Here is a 19,182-nt window from a genome sequence, read left to right on the forward strand (position 1 = left end):
TCCTGGGATGGAGCCCCGCATCAGGCTCTCTGCTGAACGTGGACCCTGCTTCCTCCTCTCTTTGCCTGCCTCTCTGCCTACTTGTGACCTCTGTCTGTCAAATAAGTAAATAAAAAATCTTTTAAAAAAATAAAAGAAATTCTAATTTCTCTCCATAATCAAGTAGTACAGATTAAAATTTGTATCCCTGCTACATAAATAATTAAAATCATAAATGATAAAAGGCATATAAAATAAATTAGACAGGTTTTTAAAAACATGACAGAATAGTATTTAAAAAGCCTTTGAATCAGATTCAGAAAAACATAGGAATTACCTATATTAGCTCAAGAAGCATGCAAAATAGAAAAGAAGTATGCCAAAAGAAGCTAAAAAATTCATCAAAGAATTACCTCAAAAAAGGCCTAGAACCGGGTAATTCAATTAGTGCATTCTTTCAAAATTTCCCCAAGGGGCAATGCCAAAATGAATAACAAACAGTACCAAGGCCTGCAAAAAAAAATGGAATGCTCCCCAGATCACTGGAAAGCTATGCTATCTATAGTATACAAACCAGAGGCCACTATTTTTATCAAAAGTTTTGTTACTCTAGGATTTCTTAGTGCCTCTAACATGTTATAAAATCCTAATAGGAGGGCTGTGGGAGACTGTTCCTGCACTTCAAGATTTCTTCCAGGCTCCCCTAGACCTTTATTATGACTATGCTACACAGGAGCCCTGGGGTTGCTCAATAGGAAAGATTTAGAAGGTCCAAGAGCCAAGAATGTACAGAAGGAAACAGAAAAAAGCGTTCACAAAAGATAGGCAGAGGAAAAGAGACAGTACACAAAATTGAGGTAAGAATAGCGTTGCTGAGGCACGGAACGGTACATTCTTCTGGTGAAAATGTAAATTGAACCAACTCTTCCAGGATGTAACTGGCCATATGTGTTTGGAACCAACAATGTATATACTCTTCAACCTAATAATGTGACTTCTATCATTCCATCCTGGAGAATTCATTTAATATGAAGATAAGGATTTACATACAAGAATACACTTAATAGAATTATTAACAGCAAATAAAACAAAAAGCAAACAGGAAACAGTCAAAATGTCTAGAGCTACAAAGAGTTAAACAGATGGCATGTTCATCTGATGAATTATCCAACAATTAAAAGCAATAGTGGGGGGTTAATGATATGTATTTGTCTAATTTTTTAGGAAAAAAGGTAGACCACAAAGTCTATCTTAAATATATTTTTAAAATATATGTAGGTAGGAAAAACTACTGGAAGAATACAGACCAAAGCCTTAATATGATCTGTGGGTGAATATTTTTTAATACATTTCTCATATTACCTAACTTTCTGCAACAAGCATGTATTACTTTTATAATCAGAAAGAAAGATAAAAACCAAGTAATTATTGCACATGGATAAATACTCCTGTGAGTGAAAAAGAACAGTTTTAAGCTTCCATTCACTAAGGACAAAACCAGTCTGAACGTTGTGCACAGAATTCTCCCAAACGTGAATCTCTCTACACGGGTGCCCTGTAAAGCATAAAGACAAAAAGCAAACCAACCGAATCCCTCTACGGACAGGCTGAGCTGCCTCTCTCCGGGGTTTTCAACACCAGGTGACGGAGAAGGGGCCTCAGCACCCATTTTGGCAAAGGGCAGCGGTTTGAGTGTCTCTCTCGGTTCGAAGAACCTCTACGTGGAGATCCAGGCTTTACAGGGGAGGTTGAGGCAGTGTGAGGAGTTACACACACACACACACACACACACACGCACGCACAGTGTGAGGAGTTACACACACGCACACACACACAGAGCACACTCAGACACCCAAGCGCACTCAATCGCGCGGTCCCAGCCAGACAGCGCGAGGCGAGCCCTGCGGCTGCAGCCGCGCCCCACCCGCGCCCCGCGGCCGCCGAGTCCCAGCCCGCCCGCCGCCCCGCGCCGCGGGTACCTGTTCGTGGGGCGCGGTAGCTGGGTCGCCGGGCTCCGGAGCGTCCTCAGCGCGGCGGGGGTACCGCGGGTGGCGTCCCTGCTCTCCTCCACCGAGAGCCTGCACCGCCAGGAAGAAAACTAAGTTGTTACACGTCGCTGACAGGCTCGGTGGCCGCAGCGCGCTCGCACCTGGCCCGGGCGTCCTCGCCCGCCCGGCTCCCCCACCCCCGGCAGCTCCCAGACCCCGGAGTTTGAAGCCGCTTAGGGCGGGAAGGAAGGGGAACCACGGACCAGAACGGCGAGCTCGGGAGACCGCGGGGACCCGACGGCAGGTCCCGCTCCGCAGCGACCGCCCGCCGGAGCCCTCGCCTCTCTCCCCGCCGCAGCCGGTGCCCACCTGGACCCCGCGTCGCCCCCTCGGTCGCCCGGGCCAGGCCCGTCCCGCCTCCTGGACGCCCCCTTCCCGGCCCGCCCTCGCGCGACCGCCGCCCGTCGGCTTCCCTTAGCGGCGGCCCGGAGGCGGGCGGCCGGGCGGCGGGGGAGCCCCGGGGGGGCGCGCGGCGGGCGGGCGGGTTACCTGGAGCGAGCGGGCGCGTCGGTGGAGCACCAGAGCAGGCGCAGCAGCAGCAGCAGCAGCAGGCTGGCGAGCAGGGCGAGCAGCGCGCCCCCCGGCCGCATCCTGAGCCCCACGCACGACCGCCGCCGCCCCGGCGAAGCGCAGCCCGGCCGGCCCGACTCGCCGCTCCCGCCGCCGCCGCGGCCACGCACACCTCCAGTGTTCAAACGCGGCGGGGAGGGGCGACGACGGCGCGCGGCGCGGGCCCGCACCCCGGGCGCCCCGGCCCAGCCTCTCGCGGTGTGCCGGGGGCGAAGCGAGAAGGCGCGTGCCGGGCTCTCGCCCTCTCGCGCCCAGCCCCGGACCGCTGAGCTCGGCGCTCGGCTTGGCAGTGACGATTCGCCGAGCTCGCCTCCTCTCCTCCCGGAGGCGCTCCGAGCCGCTGCGGGCTTTAGTCGCCGCGCCGCCGCCGCCGCCGCCGCCGCCGCTGCCTCCTCCTCCGCCGCCGCTGCCGCCGCCGCCGCCGCGCGGGGTCACCTGAAGGTTGGGACTCGCGAGCTGGACTCGGTGCTGATTGGGCTCCAACTTTTGTGCGCCCTCGCCTTCCCCGGAGTGCCCGCGGGCTCTTCCCCGGAGCCCACGCAGCTCACCCAAGCACACCGCAACTCCTTCCGCGTCCCTGCGGTGGAAAGCAAGGACTCGGAGGGCTGGAAGAGAAGAAAGGAAAGAGACCACTTCAAAACTTTCTTAAAACTGTGTAGTCGCTCGGCTGGATCGCCCCGCGCGAAGGCTGCTAGGGACTTGGTTTCGTTCGGTAGATCCTGGTACCCAAGGGGAGGAGGAACCGTCTCTTACTTGAACGCAGATTCAGAGGCACAGAGAGTGGATTTACCAGGAGCCAGGGAATCTTTAGGGGCTGGCATACTACCACCTGAAGGCCGAGCTTGGCCCCAGCCTGGTTTTGCAAATAGTTGTTTTTGGAACACCTCCATGCCGATTCCTTTGTCTTCTCCATGGCTGTACGTAGCTGGGGGGACCTGCTTTTGGGTTTACAAGGCAGGGTTGAGTAGTGGTGACAAAGATAATATGGGCCCTGGAGCCTAAAGCATTTATCTATCCCTTTTCAGAAAAACTTAGCAGACCATTGGTCTAAATCATGTTGGTCTAAATCATATTGGTTAGATACTGGAAAATGGCCCTATGGCGGTGTGATACGGTCTGGCTGTCCTCTTTCTGCCCCAAGCGATTCTGTCCCCGTCCTCCGTGCCTCCAGCACACTGCGCTTGTCTCCTGCAGTGCAACCTCAGTTTTGCTCCCAACTCAACCCTTGAGGAACCTCAGTGAACCGTAAACCCCATAACTGTTAGATGGGGCCTCATTAGATCGTACAGAGTTGAGCTTTTTCCGAAAGAACAACTGGACTTCACGATCTCGCAAATACTTTGGAAGGGCTTAAGCTCTGAAAAGTCTTTAATTGAGTTAGCTTTCCCAAGCGACAAAAATATTTGTATTTCAGTTGGAGTCTTCTAGAGACACAAGGTCTTGACCTAAAAGACCCACCCCAGAGCCTTTGGGGAAACAAGTCGGCCAAACAACGATAAAGCTGTTGCCAGGGATTTTGTCACTGAAAAAAATAACTTATACCCAAAAGAGAAATATGGGCTACCTAGTTCCTTTCTGCTAACCCTGCATTTACTCTAATTAAAAATATTTAGTTGAAAACAAACCAGAACTTTTCACATAATAGTCGATCAATAAATGTTTGATCAATGAATGAAACGCCTAGGAACTAACACTTTCCTTAAAGAGAAGAAGGAGGAAAAAACTGAAAATGGGTGTGACTGGAAATATGATTTCCTTCCATAGCTCACTCCTGCTGTTAAAGTATGTGCTAATCAATAAAGAAAAAGTTGTTCCTTTTACATAAGGTCAACATTTTTAGGAATATGGCTGCTTATCTGAGTAGGGCACAAAAAAGTAATACTATATTCAGGTGCTGTTAAAATAATAAAGCAACCCAGTTCTACATGTCTGAAAGTGAGGCATTCTGTTAGACAAGTAGGATATGGCACAATTATCTTGAAAATGAAAAGTTGTCTGGATTTGGGAGATAGTCTGAATTTTATTTCTCTTAGAGCAGAATTGGACAGACAACTCATACTGCAGACGGTTTGCAGAAAAAGAAAAGGACATTATTGTATCAGCCAGGAAGCTGCAATTTCACCTAATTTACTAAAGTTTAATATTTCAGCACAGCTGGGCTCAAGGCAACAGCAGAAGAGTCAGTCTTGCACTGGGTTCCCTAAACACCCTTGTTGTTGTAAATGAAGTTACTTTTTATCAAGCCAATGGCTATCAGCAGGGGACTCACAAAAGCCCATTTTAATTGGAAAACCAAGTGTAAATTTGCACTGGGAATTCTGAACCCAGTGTTAAAATTTGACAGTAGGGAACTTTACCACCAGCTTTGTAAATGAAGACTTGGGTTGGTAAAATATGAATTATCCTGCTTATCCTTGAGAGATTAAAAAGAAAAACAAAAAGCACCTGACAAAAATGAGTCCTTCTGTATTATCAGCCACAGAATCCAAACTGGAAAACTGTATATTTGGTAATTTAAGATTAGTGAGTTTGACCAACAACCTCAAAGATACATTTGGGTCATTTGGGTAACCTGCTGAGGCCAGGATCTAAAAAGAAAGTCTGGGTGCTATGTAGAAGTCGCAGCTGGTGTGTAAACCTGTCTCACTCATCCAGTCTGTCCAGCATGTGCCTCTCATTTACCTTTGTTATTCTTTAGTTTTGACCCTTACTTTCAGAAAATCACCATGAAAACCTGGTTGGGAAGTAATGATATATAAAAAAATGTCCAAGTAATTGAAAATCTTCTGGGAAGTTGGAGTTTCTCATTTTCGGTGTAAGGTTTTAAATGTTTCCATGTGCACAGATTTAGGCATTCACGAAGAAGAATCTCAGATATCAAGGACCTGTTGTATCCACTTGTACACACAAGTACAGACTCTCAATATAGAGAAACGCAAAAAATCACCCAAGAATCTTTTCCTTCATTTGGGGGACATTTTTATCTCCCTGATAGAAAGGGTGGTTCCTGATGTCTTCAGGGTGCTTGATTGGTTTTTAATAATAGTAGAGATTCGTGAAGACTATAGAACAATAGCACATTCATAAATATTAAACTATTCCTTCGGGGAGGAAAGTCATAAGAATAGTATAACCAAGGCTATATATTTTCAATAAGTTATAAGATATAAATAAAAGTAGAAATAACTTCCAGAAATCAACAAACATGTATGAGAGGGAGCTCTTTCCAAATATGTTTTATTACCAACTTCTTCCACTGCTAAATGAATATTTAAAAAATTGATGCAGGGGCACCTAGGTGGCTCAGTGGGTTAACCCTCTGCTTTCGGATCAGGTCATGATTCCAGGGTCCTGGGATCAAGCTCCCAGTCCGGTTCTCTGCTCAGCAGGGAGCCTGCTTTCTCTCCTTCGCTCTCTGCCTGCTTCTCTGCCTACTTGTGATCTCTCTCTCTCTCTCTCTCTCTCTGTTAAATAAATAAATAAAATATTTTAAAAAATAAAATAAAAATAAAAAATGGATGCTATTCTGTGCATAAAGTAGTTTTAACTTTAAAGATAGAACACTGAAGGTCATATACAATTTTTTATAGGTCTTACAATTATAAGAAATCCAATTTGTAGCATAACTAAAATTACAGAACCAAAAAAATTAGAGTTATTATTTGCAGTGCAAAATAGATTTTTAATGTATAAAACATTCAAATTTTAAAAACTCCTCTCTCTGAAATCCACTTAAAAGATCATCAAGGACCAAAAAGAAAACTGGAAATTGTTTATCCTGAAACCATAAAATGGTTGCAATCCCATTCCACAAACTCCCAAGAATATCTGCGAAAGGTGAACCAATTGGACAAGAATACCAAGTTCAAGGCTCATTGCCTCTATTTATGAACTTAAATTGGTAGGGTGGGGAGAATGGAAAAGTTTCTGAAGGCCCTACTAATGCACAATTTGGAAGAGCAAAGTCTGGGAGTAGGGTCACATCAAAAATGAGTAGCGATTAGTGTAAATGGCCAGAGTTACAGAGTTTGAAGAGAGGCAGTGACCAGTATTTCTGTTTCCAGTGAATACAGCTCTCTAGCCAGAGAAGTGATGACCTAGATATAATGCTATTCTTGAAGAAAGATGCTACAAAAAATTTTGTAGCTACTGGTTAAAATCAATTTACCAAAGAAAAATTAGTACCTAGTCTATGTATTCAATAAACAACAGGCCTTCAAGCCATTGGTTTTTAGACTGAATTGGCCTCTCCCAGACTACCCTTGCTGATTCCAGTGTTTGCAAGATCAGGCAGAATTCCAGCTATTTCAACAGATTGGGGCTGGAGGTTGTATGTGCAAAGATTATGTACCTCACCCTTCCATAGTCTCTCCTCAACTTCTCTTCCCTACCACTTCATTGTGTACAACCTAAACTATAACCAGATAAATAACTGAACAAAAAAAATCCAATAGCAATCCTGTAATGCAAAAGCAAGTTTCAACAAGTAGACAGATGAAAAGGAAACACTGCCCAAAATTTTCTGTTCACAATATTCCTGGCAAGTAGCAAAACAAACAAGCAAACACATAAAAGCAAATGACAAATAGAGGCATGATTTCTTTCAAAGATGAGTAAACAAAAGGGGAAAAATGATGTAATAGTTCTGCAAAATATAAAAGAAAAAGAATGCGGGGCGCCTGGGTGGCTGAGTGGGTTAAAGCCTCTGCCTTCGGCTCAGGTTGTGATCCCAGGGTACTGGGATCGAGCCCCACGTCAGGCTCTCTGCTCCACGGGGAGCCTGCTTCCTCCCCTCTCTCTCTCTGCCTGCCTCTCTGCCTGATTGTGATTTCTCTCCCTCTGTCAAATAAATAAAATCTTTAAAAAAAAGAAAAGAAAAGAAAATGAAGACTACAGGTTGGAACAAGACTTCCTCCAGGAAACAGCAGAAAACGTAAGCCACAATCACTTACTTCATACTGCCCAGGAAATGAAACACAAACACTGCGATAGAAAAACCCAAAGAAGAACTAAGAACTGAAAGAAGAAATAGCAAAGCAACAGTATGAAAAGTGAACTGATGACAATAGAAAAAACACGCAAATAGAAACCATTATAGAACTTAAACTTTAAAAGCCTGAGCAGAATTGACTTGGCAAAAATCTGAATTAGCGTTATGGAGATGAGACTGATGAGAATTACAGAAAACTCAAAGGAGAGGGACAAGGAAAATACAATCATTAGAAAAATAATTATATGTATCTAAGATATTATATATATATATATATACCATGTAAGTATTAGGGATTCATTTTTAAAGACAAAGAATGAAATATTATAAGCAATTAAGGATATAGTAGAAGAAAACTTTACCTAAAAGACATAAGAAACAGGTAGAAATTAATCTTGTCTCTGACTTCACTTCAGCAACATTAGACTCAAAAGGAACAAAAGTAGGAGCCCAGAGTGGCTCAGTTGGTTGAGTGGCTGACCCTGGATTCTGGCTCAGGTCATGATCCCATGGTCCTGGGATTGAGTCTCTGCATTGGGCTCTATGGCCAGCCTGGAGTCTGCTTAAGAATTCATCCTCCCTCTCCACTACCTCCTCCTCCACGTGTGCCCTCCCTCCCTCTCTCTCTCTCTCTAACAAAATTATACTTACAGGGTTTTTGAGCAGAAGAGATGTGACCCCCAAATTCTATACCAAGCTAAGATAGTTTTTATAAATAAAAACAATCATTTTTACATACAACATTTTCAAATATTTAAGAAAACAGAATATGTACTACTTGTGTATGTATCCTGGAAAAAAATCAACTAGAGCCATAATTCAACCATAAAACATGAATCAAATAAAGAATTCACAATGAAGAAGTGCTGGCCATAAGGAACTCAGATGAACCATACATCATTTTTAAAATAGAATTGAGTCTAAGTAATAGAATCTCACAGTGGAAATGTTACATTTTCTTTAAAAATCACTTTAAATACGAAATTAAAAGTTGATACAATAAACCTGGGAAAGAAAATCTCTAGCTCACTGTAAATAGTGGGAAATATGAAATAAGAATACTAATGAAGGATGGAGTGCAAGTGTATTACTTTCTTGATCTTTCAGGGCAAATATATATAATCAAATTATCAAAAGGCAGCTATTTTTTAAAAAGTAGTAATCGTTTTATTATTTAAAAAGGAATAAATATACATATATACATACATATATAAATATTTTCTAATGAAGGGGAAGGAAGAAAGAAAATTCATTCTTTTTTTAAGACTTTATTTATTTATTTGACAGAGAGTGATCACAAGTAAGCAGAGAGGCAGGCAGAGAGAGAGAGAGGAGGAGGAAGCAGGCTCCCTACCAAGCAGAGAGCCCGATGCGGGACTCGATCCCAGGACTTCGGGATCATGACCTGAGCCGAAGGCAGAGGCTTTAGCCCACTGAGTCACCCAGGTGCCCCAAAAATTCAGACTTTCTAACTAAAAACAGAAAGAATACCAATTGGAGCAATACATGGATCTGCTACAGACATTTAGAAATGTTTTATAAAATATAACAATAAAAATGAATGCACAACTAAGCACTCAATAAAGAAGGGAAAAGCCCCAAGTACCAGAAATGAGGAAAAAAGTGAAAAAAAGAAAGAACAGTAAGTGTGCAATGTGACCAGCAGCTAACCTGAAAATCCCAGTGATCTGGAGGTTTGCTTTTAACATCTATTCAGGGGATAAGGAGGAGGATGAGGTTCTCCAGTGAGAAAGTGTTAGAATCAAAATTCCTATGGAAAGCTTTTCTTCTTGTTGAAAACAAAATATGTGAACTAGGAAAACAAAGATTCACATACTTCACAATGATAACTCTTTGTCACCATCTAAGCTCTAGGTGAAAGAATTTTATTTTATTCTAAAACTTCTGCTTCACTTGAGTTTGAGGCCCAATTTTATCCCACCTGAATTTGTTCTGAAGTTTTGTGTTAAAGATTGGCTCCTGCCTAATGATTTTCTGAGGTATATGGTAGGAAAATGCTAACTACTCTGGTTCCATAAAAAATCTCAAAGAAAAGGAATCTCACTAAAAGTAAGCTCAAAAGATAAAAATATTTTCTAATATTACTATTACAAAATACTTTAGGAATTCACCCTAGAATATGTCTCAGCAGGAGGGGGTCTGGTGGCTCAGTCAGTTAAGCATCCAACTCTGGATCTTGGCTCAGGTCATGATCTTAGGGTATCATGGGATAAAGTCCTGTGTCAGGTGCATGCAGCAGAGTTAGGCTCCATCCTGAATGTGGAGTCTGCTTGAGATTCTCTCTGTTCCTCTCCCCCTCTAAAATAAATAAATAAATAAATAAATCTTTAAAAAGATATGTCTTCACAGATATCATTAGTGGAAAGATCATTAACCAGTAATCAGAAAACAGTGAGGTTTAAAATTATTAAGAATATGGAAGGGTGAATCAACACTGGGGAAAGAAGGGTAATAAAAGGTATTTCCTAAAGAACCAACAGAACTGTGAGAAACAAATACATAGTTATTGATATCAAAATAGTCAATGATGGCTCAAGGTATAATCTGTGATCTAGAATATTATATGAGAAAATTATCCATTGAGAGATAAAGATATAGAAAATGACTAAAGCTATAGAAAAGAAAATCTATCCTATTATCTGTCACTGTGTAACAAAGCACCCCAAAACTCACTGGTTTAAAACAATAACATTTTATTATACCTGAGGATTTTGCAGGTCAAAAATTCAGAGAGAACCTAGCTGGGTGATACTGGTATATCACACAGTGTCTGGAGTGATCTGGAGGCTTCAATATGGATTCACTTTTCTTTCCCTTTTTGATGGAATGGTTGAAAGGTTAAGTTCAACTAAGACTGTCAACTGGAGTGCCCACACATGAACTCTCCACCATAGTGATCTCAGGGAACCCAGACTTCTTACACAGAGGCTCAGTGTTCTTCGCAAAACTATTCTGATAGGCCTGGACAGAAGCTGCATATTTTTTACAAGCTAGTGTTAGAAATTCCAAGACAATACTTCTTCTCTATCCTATTGGTTGAACAATTCCCCAAGTCTGGTATATATTCAAGAGGAGAGGAACTCGACTCCATCTCTAAGAGAAATAACAAATAATGTGTCACTTAATCTATCACAATCTAATATTTGTATAATAGGAATTCCGGAAAGAGAGAATAGAGAAGAGGTCATCTTTGAAGAGCTAATGTCTGTAAACTTTGCAGAACTAGTAAATGATTTGAAACCTTTTTTAAAAGTAACAACAAGTGCTGATCAGAATGAGTAAAAATACATCCAAATCTTAATACACTGTAATAAAACTACAGAACCCCAAAGACAAAGTCTTAGAAGCAAAGAGGAAAGAAACATAACTTTTAAAGAAATGATAATTAGATTATAGCATTATTTCTCATCAGCAAAAGTAGAGCCCTAAAGTTAATTAAATCTTCCAAGAGCCAGGGGAAATAATTACCATTCATAAAATTTTATACCTGGCTAAACTATCACACATATGTGAGGATAAACTAAAAAGTGTTTACAGAGACTGAAAACGTTTACCACCCACAGTCCCTTGTTGAAAAGAAAACCTATAAGTGGTACATTCCAGGAGAAAATAAATTGATCCCAGAAGAAAGGAGTGAGATACAAGAAAAAAGGCGAAGAAGGAAAATGGCAAACAAGCAATACCTAGAGAACACAAAATAATGACGGATCTATAAAGGGAACACAAAACAAGATTGAACTAAAACAATAGACAGTAATAACATGAAAGAGAACAGTAGCAATCGGAGTGAAAGCACACAGAGATCCCTGAAATAGGGATTCAGGAAGTCAGTAGCAATATTAATCACCTTTATACATTGTTAAGTCAAATATACACTTTTTTAAATGTTAAGACATCCTCTATAATATGTGAGGCGACGCATATGCCAACTAACTCACTTGTGGGAATAGTTTTCAAACAGATAGGTTTATCAAATCATCACATTATACACTTCAATTATCTTAAATTTTCTTTGTCAATTATACCTTAATAAAGCCAGGGGGAAAAAGGGATATCCACCATATAGAAAAAACATGATAATTTTGGGGTGCACCTGAGTGGCTCAGTCATTTGCATGGCTGACTCTTGATTTAGGCTTAGGTCATGATCTCAAGGTCCTGGGATCAAGCCCTTCCTCGGGCTCCGCACTCAATGGGGAGTCTGCTTGTGGATTCTCTCTCCTCCCTCTCCCTGTTTGTGCTCTCTCTCTCTCTAAAACAAATAAATGGATAAATCTTTAGAAAGAAAGAAGAAGGTGGGAAGGAAGGAAGGGAGGAAGGAAGGAAGGAAGGAAGGAATATTCTTCTCATGCTAACCTGAAATGCCTCTGAAAACTGGCCATATTCTACTCCACACAGCCAAAACATTATTAGAGAGCTCATATTCTCTGATCACAAAGCAGGAAGTTAGAAATCAATATTGGAAAGATTAATAAAACCATTCCTATACTTACACTTTCAAATAATTCATAGGTCAAAGAGGCCATACTAGTTAAATTTAGAAAATATTTAAGACAAAACCATTAATAAAAATACAACATATCAAATTGTGGACTCTAATAAGAGCAGGAAAATGCACAGCCTTAAATGTATATATTAAAAATGTAAAAATTGCAAATCCATGAGTTAAGCATACAACTCAAGATGCTATGGAAATAAAGCCAAGTAAAGCAAAAGTTGCTGAAATATACCAAAAAAATGGCATTATAAGACAAGAAAAGTGGGAGATCAGTCCAAGGAACTTACCCAAATAGCCCCAGTCTTCCTGCTCAATCTCCAAAAAGCAAAGTTGAACCAGGGCTTTTGTGCAGGTAGTTTGTTTAAAAATATGGCCCCAGGGATTCTCTGACAAACTTCACAGAATGTGCATGGGTCCCATCTACCTGAAGGAAGACTGGCATTTCTCCATCTCCACTATTGGAGTGGTGCATTTCTTGGGTTGCTCGATAACGAGTGGCAGGTGTCCTACTGTGGTACCCTGACCCCACATCAGACTCTAATTCACAGAAGAGAGCTCCCTGAGTAATGAATTCTCCCCTCTTCACTAATATAGTCTACCTTGTCTGCTCTAGACCCAATGTGAGCCTTGGCTTCAGCCAGCAGGTAGTGCACTCCAGTTCCTGCACATTCTCTTTCCTCCTGGAATATGGACTCTCTTTTCCTGCTGGTGCCATGCTGTGACTTGACCCTGATTATTAGTCTGGAGTCAATGAGGGAGGTAGAGACAGATCTTGTGGAGGAAAGCCATGATGATAATAAGGGTCTATTTTCATTAAGGGCAAAGGTCTAGACAAGGTGAAACTGCTCTCCCTTATCAGGGTGTTGGGGTGTTTTGGGGGGGATGTTGCTTCTGCCAGTCTGGAAAGTTCGGGGGAAACCAGGCATTTGAGATTCTCAGGTTCACCTACCCAGATGTCTTCATGATGGTTCTCAAAATCCTACCCCTTTCCTATTATACCCTTGGCATTTGCTGTAGATTCAATCTTCTTCGTAGCTTTGCTGCCCACAGAATTCAATCCTGAGCCCAGACTGGAGCCACAAGTGATGATACCTTCTTTAAATGCTGATACAAGGGTTTTCTAGCTTCCAAAGCCTCTGTTGAGTTGACAGTTAGCAGAACTAGAGTCTGCCATTTTCTTAATTAAAACTCATAAAATATTTTAAGCAAAACCAGTCAATCTGATCCTTTCTATTACTATCGCCCCTACTGTTCAAAGCCCTTGCTTGTATCCTGAGCATTCTACCTTCTCTACACCTGACCTCAACTCACCTCAGTGAGAGTCTCAATCATTATGATATCAAGGGATGTCACCACTCCAACCACCACCAGTGGTGGGGTCCTTGTAGCAGTCTTCCCAGTAAGTAATTCAGGTCAAGAACTGTATCCTGAGGCTCTATTTTCTAGAGCTATTTATGTTACCAACTCTTGACCTGCCTGGCACTCAGCCATCCCCAAGCAAAGCTGAGGTAAAACTTGCAGGTTGAAAGCTTATATGAGAAATGATCCCCAGAACTAGGACTGAGGGATTCCATTGGAATCAAGTGTTCAACCCCAGTAGATGCCCCCTAAAGAACCATATGGAATGTACCTCAGAATTTTTCACCTGATGACCAGTCAGGAGGAGCATTTATCCATTAGCTTGTATCCCCATCTATCAAGGCCTTTCTTCTGAGCTGCAAACTCCCTCCCACTCTCAGGTCCCATGTGAGTGAGGAGCAGGTGGGTTCCTACAGAAATAGAATCATCACATCATAGTATTAGAGAACCCCCAGGAAGAAAGCAGGGGATACTCTGAAGAACTGAAGGTTATACCTGCACAAACAGAAATCTCAGCAGTGGATACCAGATTAAGAAACAGGTCATGCATGAAGGGTCAGGATTCAAACTGTCATGAGAGGTGGTATAATCTAGTGGTGTAAGCTAGTGGTTGAGAAGGAATTCACAAAGTAGACTGCTTGGGTTCACCGGAAGGCCTTCCCACTGACCTGCTACAGAATTTGGGTTAAGAGAGTTAGGTTTTCTGTGCCTCAGCATCCTTTTATTTGTTTGTTTGTTTAGAGCGTGAGTGGAGAGGAGAGGAACAGAGGGAATGGGTGAGAAAGAATCTTAATCAGACTCCATGCCCAGTATGGAGCCCAACTTGGGGCTCGATTTCATGACCCTGAGATCATTGACCTGTGCTGAAATCAAGAGTGGGACACTTAACCCACTGAGCCACCCAGGTGTCCCTCCTCATATGTAAAATAAGGATACTTATAACAGTATCTACCTCCTAACACTTTTATACATATTAAATGAGCTATTTTATATAAAGAAGCTAGGAAAATGCCAGCATATAAACACCACAAAAATGTTTACTGCCACATTCTCTACAACAACAATGGAAACAGGTAGACAATGGAGCAGCTTCAAAACTCTGGGGCAAAATTATTTCCAATCTAGAATTTTATACCAAGGAACAAAGTAGGAACTACCTAATTGCCCTTCAGTAGGAGAATGATCAATATTTTGTCACTTATTCATTCAGCAATTAAAATGAATGAATAAGGCTACATGCCATAAATCTCAAAAACTACATTAAAGGAACCATTAGCACTTTATGATTCCAACTATATGACAGTCTGGAAAAAGAAAAACTATGGAGACATTAAAAAAAAAAAGATCACTGATTGCTGGGGGTTGGGGGATGGGGAGGAAGGAAGAGCATAAGGGATTTTAAGAGGAATGAAACTGCTTTGTATGACATAATTATGGCAGATCTGTGTCATATATTTGTCCAAACCCCTGGAACGTACAAAACCAAGAGAGAAACCTAATATAAACCAAGGACTCTGGGTGATAACGGACTGTCAATGTAGGTTCCTCAATTATAACAGATGTCTCACCCTGTTGGGGGATATTGATAGTGGAAGAGATTTTGCACATGTCAGGGGAACGGGTCTATGGGAATGCTGTACTTTTTTTGCTCAATTTTGCTAAGAACCTAAAACTGCTCTTAAAAATGAAGGTTTTTAAATATAAAGACTTTTTAAAAGATTTTATTTGTTTATTTCACAGACAGACAGAGACACAGCAAGAGAGGGGGAAAAAGCAGTGGGAGTGGGAGAGGGAGAAGCAGGCTTCCTGCTGAGCAGGGAGCAAGATGTGGGGCTTGATCCCAGGACCCTGGGATCATGACCTGAGTCGAAGGCAGATGCTTAACAACTGAGCCACCTAGGCACCCAAATATAGTCTTTTTTGTTTTTTAAAAGACCACTAGCATTTATTTTCATGATGCAAAGATAGTTCAAAATGAGAACATCTAATTTTATTTATCTTATTACTTGATTATTGCAGGAAATCCACAGTCATCCTAGGAAAAGAAAAAGAGACATTTAATCAAATTTAGCAATATTTGCTGGATTTAAAATTTCTTTAGTAAAACAGGATTTGACAGCAGTTTCTAAAAAAAAAACGTGATGGAAAGATAATAAGCACCTCAAACTGAAAGCCTTCTCATGCTTAATTGTTTAATCAAAATATTTCTTTCTATCAGGAATGAGACCAGCTCTCAATAAACATTTGTTACATGAAATGTATCCATGGTACTGAGCAGGTTCTTGTCAAGACATTTGACGACTCAATACACTAAAAGTAAGTTCCAAAACTCTTTTTTTTTTTAATTCGAGAGAAAGGGGCGGGGTGGGGGACAAGCAGATTCTACGCTGAGTGTGGAGCCCCATCCAGGGCTCAATCTCAGGACTGTGACACCATGATCTGAGCCACCCAGGTGCCCCAAGTTTTACAACTTTAAACCCAAATGGAACCACGTAAAAATACTCATCACTTCTATGCATAGCTTAAAACCAGTATAATTACAAGTTGCCAATTGTCCTATTTCTGAATCTAAGACTCAGCCTCAGGTTTGATTTTGCAGCTATCTCTAAAACCGGAGAAGAGAAAATTAGTCTGATTTTACAGTCAGCAGCAATTACCCTGACTGGTATTCCTCACCACTCATTTGTGGGACCAAATTGATCCCTACCTGAAAGCACACAGATTTTAGACCTAGCCCAAAGTTTCTGGCTCAGTTAGCACAAGTAATTCAACTACTTGTGTTGTCGCTGGCCATTCAGAATCCCTAAAGGCATCTTTCTTCCAGACATGTCTCTAGAACATGATCTCATAATTCAGGCTAGCTGAAGTAGTCTCAGCCTGCTACTTCTCCGCCATCTTGACTCCTCCCCCGATCTCATAATTCAAAAGTGGAGAAAAATATTTTAGAAATATTTAGAATCAGAAACAGACTTGAGATCATTTTCTTCTTGCCTCCTTTCTTGCCCTTTTCTCCCACACTATGAGGAAGGGAATATACAACAGATGTGTGAAACAGAGAGGTCAAGTTATTTTGTCACAGCATTTTGCACTCACAGTTCTGTTCTCTCTGCCAGAAAAACTCTTGCTCCAGATATATCCAGGGTTGATTCCCTCTTCTTCAGTATGATCAAATATTACCCTAATAAAATAAGAAGTGCCCCTCAACTCTGAGTTCCCGGCATTTCTTACCTCCTTACCTTGCTGTATGTTTTCCAAAGTACTTATCAGCACTGAATACATTATATATTTATGTGTACATTTCAGTCTTTCCGTGCTACAACAAAAGCTTTGTGGAGGCACAGACTTTGTCTGTTTTGCTCTATTCCTGCATTCCCAGTGCCTAGAACACCAAGAAGTTACAAAATAAATGTTTGTTAAAGTAAATAAATGCATGTAAATTCTATAATATGTGGGATACACAACTGTTATTTTTCCATAGCTAACCTAAATACTGCTTTTCCTCAGAAAATTCAAATGGTCTTTAGAAATGCTGGTCCCAATAACGATAATAATAAAGTGCAAATATAAGAAGCGTTAGTCACTAAACAATGCAGAAGAAAGTATAATGAAAGACCAAGAAACTGGACAAGCCGTGGACTAGAAAATTGTAGCAAGTTGTTTCCCTATGAAAATACTTTCCCATTAAAAACATCAACTGGAAATGCTTCTTCAGAAAAGATGACACATGTAAACAAAGAAGATTTGAATAGATTGCTCCCCGATCTTCCTATTCTGATACTCAGACCATTTTGTTGTAAGAGAAAGAGCAGGAGGTTTTCATTCAAACAGATCTGCTGTGTATCTTGGTTCTGTCACTCACAGAGTGTGATTGGAAGCATGATATTTAACCTCTCTGAGTTTCTTCACCTGCAAAGCAGGGGTAAAATGAACCTAATCAGGACCCTATTCCTCCTCCTGGGTTCTCTAAGGAGAGAACATCAGCAGTCAGCAAGTTTCCCAGGCCAGAAAACAAGTACTATCCTTCACACCTTTTCTTCCTCATCACTACCCTTCATCTACCTGATCGATAAACCATGTCAGTTTGACGTATTAAGGCATCCTGAATCCCACTCATTGCTCCCCATCACCTGTCTTTGTCAGTTATTGCAACAACCTCTTAGTTAATTTGAAAGCAAGCAGTTTCCCCTCTACCATGACCATGTCCTGTCCATTTCCCAGATAACAGAAGGAATGATCACTCTAGCACCTGGACATAAGAATAAAGAGCAGACATTTGCCTCTTTTGCTGACAGTCTAATATTCTAATTCCTCTTCCACTTTTGTCCATGTTGTGGGAGAATTCCACACTCTAGGAGTTTGGGTGGGAAGTATGCCAGCCTCCCACTATCAAGGTTGATAGGAATCAGACATTCTACCTCCTAACCCTCTGGCAGCTAAGTTATGGGCCTGTGATCCGGGTTTGGCCAATCACACACACTCACCTCCAGAACTCTGACTATTGAGGAAGTGATACTCAACAGCAGGGCCAGTTAGGAAACCACTCATCATGGCGGCAGTGGCATCCAAGAGGATCGTGTGGTGTTCATCCATGGAGCAGAGTAGATGATGGATCCCTGGCAGGCTTGACCCTGTGGCCTGGCCTCCTTTGATCCAAATCCATTTTCTGACCTCTCTTCTCTAGGCCTCCTGATATTTCCAGAACTAGCCAATAAATATCCTTCCCCTAAATTCCACTCCTGCCCTTGTCAATTACCTGTGCGGGCAACCAAGAGCAGCACCTGGCACATCATGAAACACCCGCCCCCTCCAACTCCTACCACTTCCAGTGGCCTTGTAATAACACCCACCATCCTCAGAATGGCTTTTGGACTCAAGTACCACTCACCTCTCATGCTTCCTCTTATCATTTTATACCCCGGCCACTCATCCTTTCCTACAGTTGAGCTAGCATGTCGTGTTCTCTCTTGCGTCTGAACATGCCTTCTTTTCTCTGTCTAAAAGTCTCCCCATGTGCCTGTCAGCTTCCTTCTCTCCCTTTGCTAGAGGACCCTTCAACTAACAGGGAACACAGCAAGAGGCAGAGCCACATCCTTAAGTTTCACAGAGAGACTGTTTACACGAGCTGCAGTAAGAAAAATCCCAGAACAGAGCCCGGGTTGGATCATGTGCTCACCTTTCTCATCATATGGACAAGGGGTTGGGGCTGTCTAAGGGAGATCATGTGCCCACCTCTGTGACCAGGAGGCTGTCTTTGACTGTCCTCCCTCTGCCCCCTAGTGGCATACCTTCCCCACATAGATTGCCCGATATCTAGCTATTTTATTTAGAAAAGAATTTCTGATTTCTGATTGTAAGGGAGAGGTACAGAGCAGAGAGAATGCATCGGGCATTTCTGGGGAACACAACAAGGGTAGAGCTTTATAATAAGGACAAAGCTAAAGTGGAGTGTTGTGAGTTGTCTGAAGGCGGTGGAAGCTCAGGGCTGGGAGGGAATTCCAGGAGGGCTGAGAAGAATGCATGACAAGAGAGGAGAGGACAAAACTCGCAGGTGTTTTATCAACTTGCCTACGCTTGGCGGCAGTCACCACCACTTACTTATAGGTGGAAAATGACCCCCGTGCTTTAAGTGACAAAAAGAACTTGAGATTTAAAGTCAGGCAGACGTGAATTCTCAGCCCTGGCAGTTACAAGGTCAGTCAACTTAACCTCTTGCAGACT

The 19,182-nt window shown here is 42.1% G+C and overlaps 1 protein-coding gene across 3 annotated transcripts in view; it reads right to left on the reverse strand.

The window, feature by feature from the left end:
- Window positions 1-2,703, reverse strand: part of ST8SIA6 (ST8 alpha-N-acetyl-neuraminide alpha-2,8-sialyltransferase 6) — a 145,883-nt gene extending 143,180 nt beyond the window's left edge. For 2 of the 3 annotated variants that reach the window (XM_032349519.1, XM_032349518.1), the window contains exons 1-2: window positions 2,517-2,703; window positions 1,959-2,057 (exon numbers count right to left, since the gene is read on the reverse strand). In XM_032349519.1, coding sequence (XP_032205410.1) covers window positions 1,959-2,057; window positions 2,517-2,617 — 200 coding nt within the window. In that variant the 5' untranslated portion in view covers window positions 2,618-2,703. Of the gene's footprint in view, window positions 1-1,958; window positions 2,058-2,336; window positions 2,466-2,516 lie in introns of those variants that run through there. The other variant, XM_032349520.1, reaches the window with a different exon arrangement.
- Window positions 2,704-19,182: the final 16,479 nt, after the last annotated feature.

Source organism: Mustela erminea, chromosome 6 (assembly GCF_009829155.1).
Source record: "Mustela erminea isolate mMusErm1 chromosome 6, mMusErm1.Pri, whole genome shotgun sequence".
In the NCBI taxonomy this organism is placed as follows: Eukaryota; Metazoa; Chordata; class Mammalia; order Carnivora; family Mustelidae; genus Mustela; species Mustela erminea.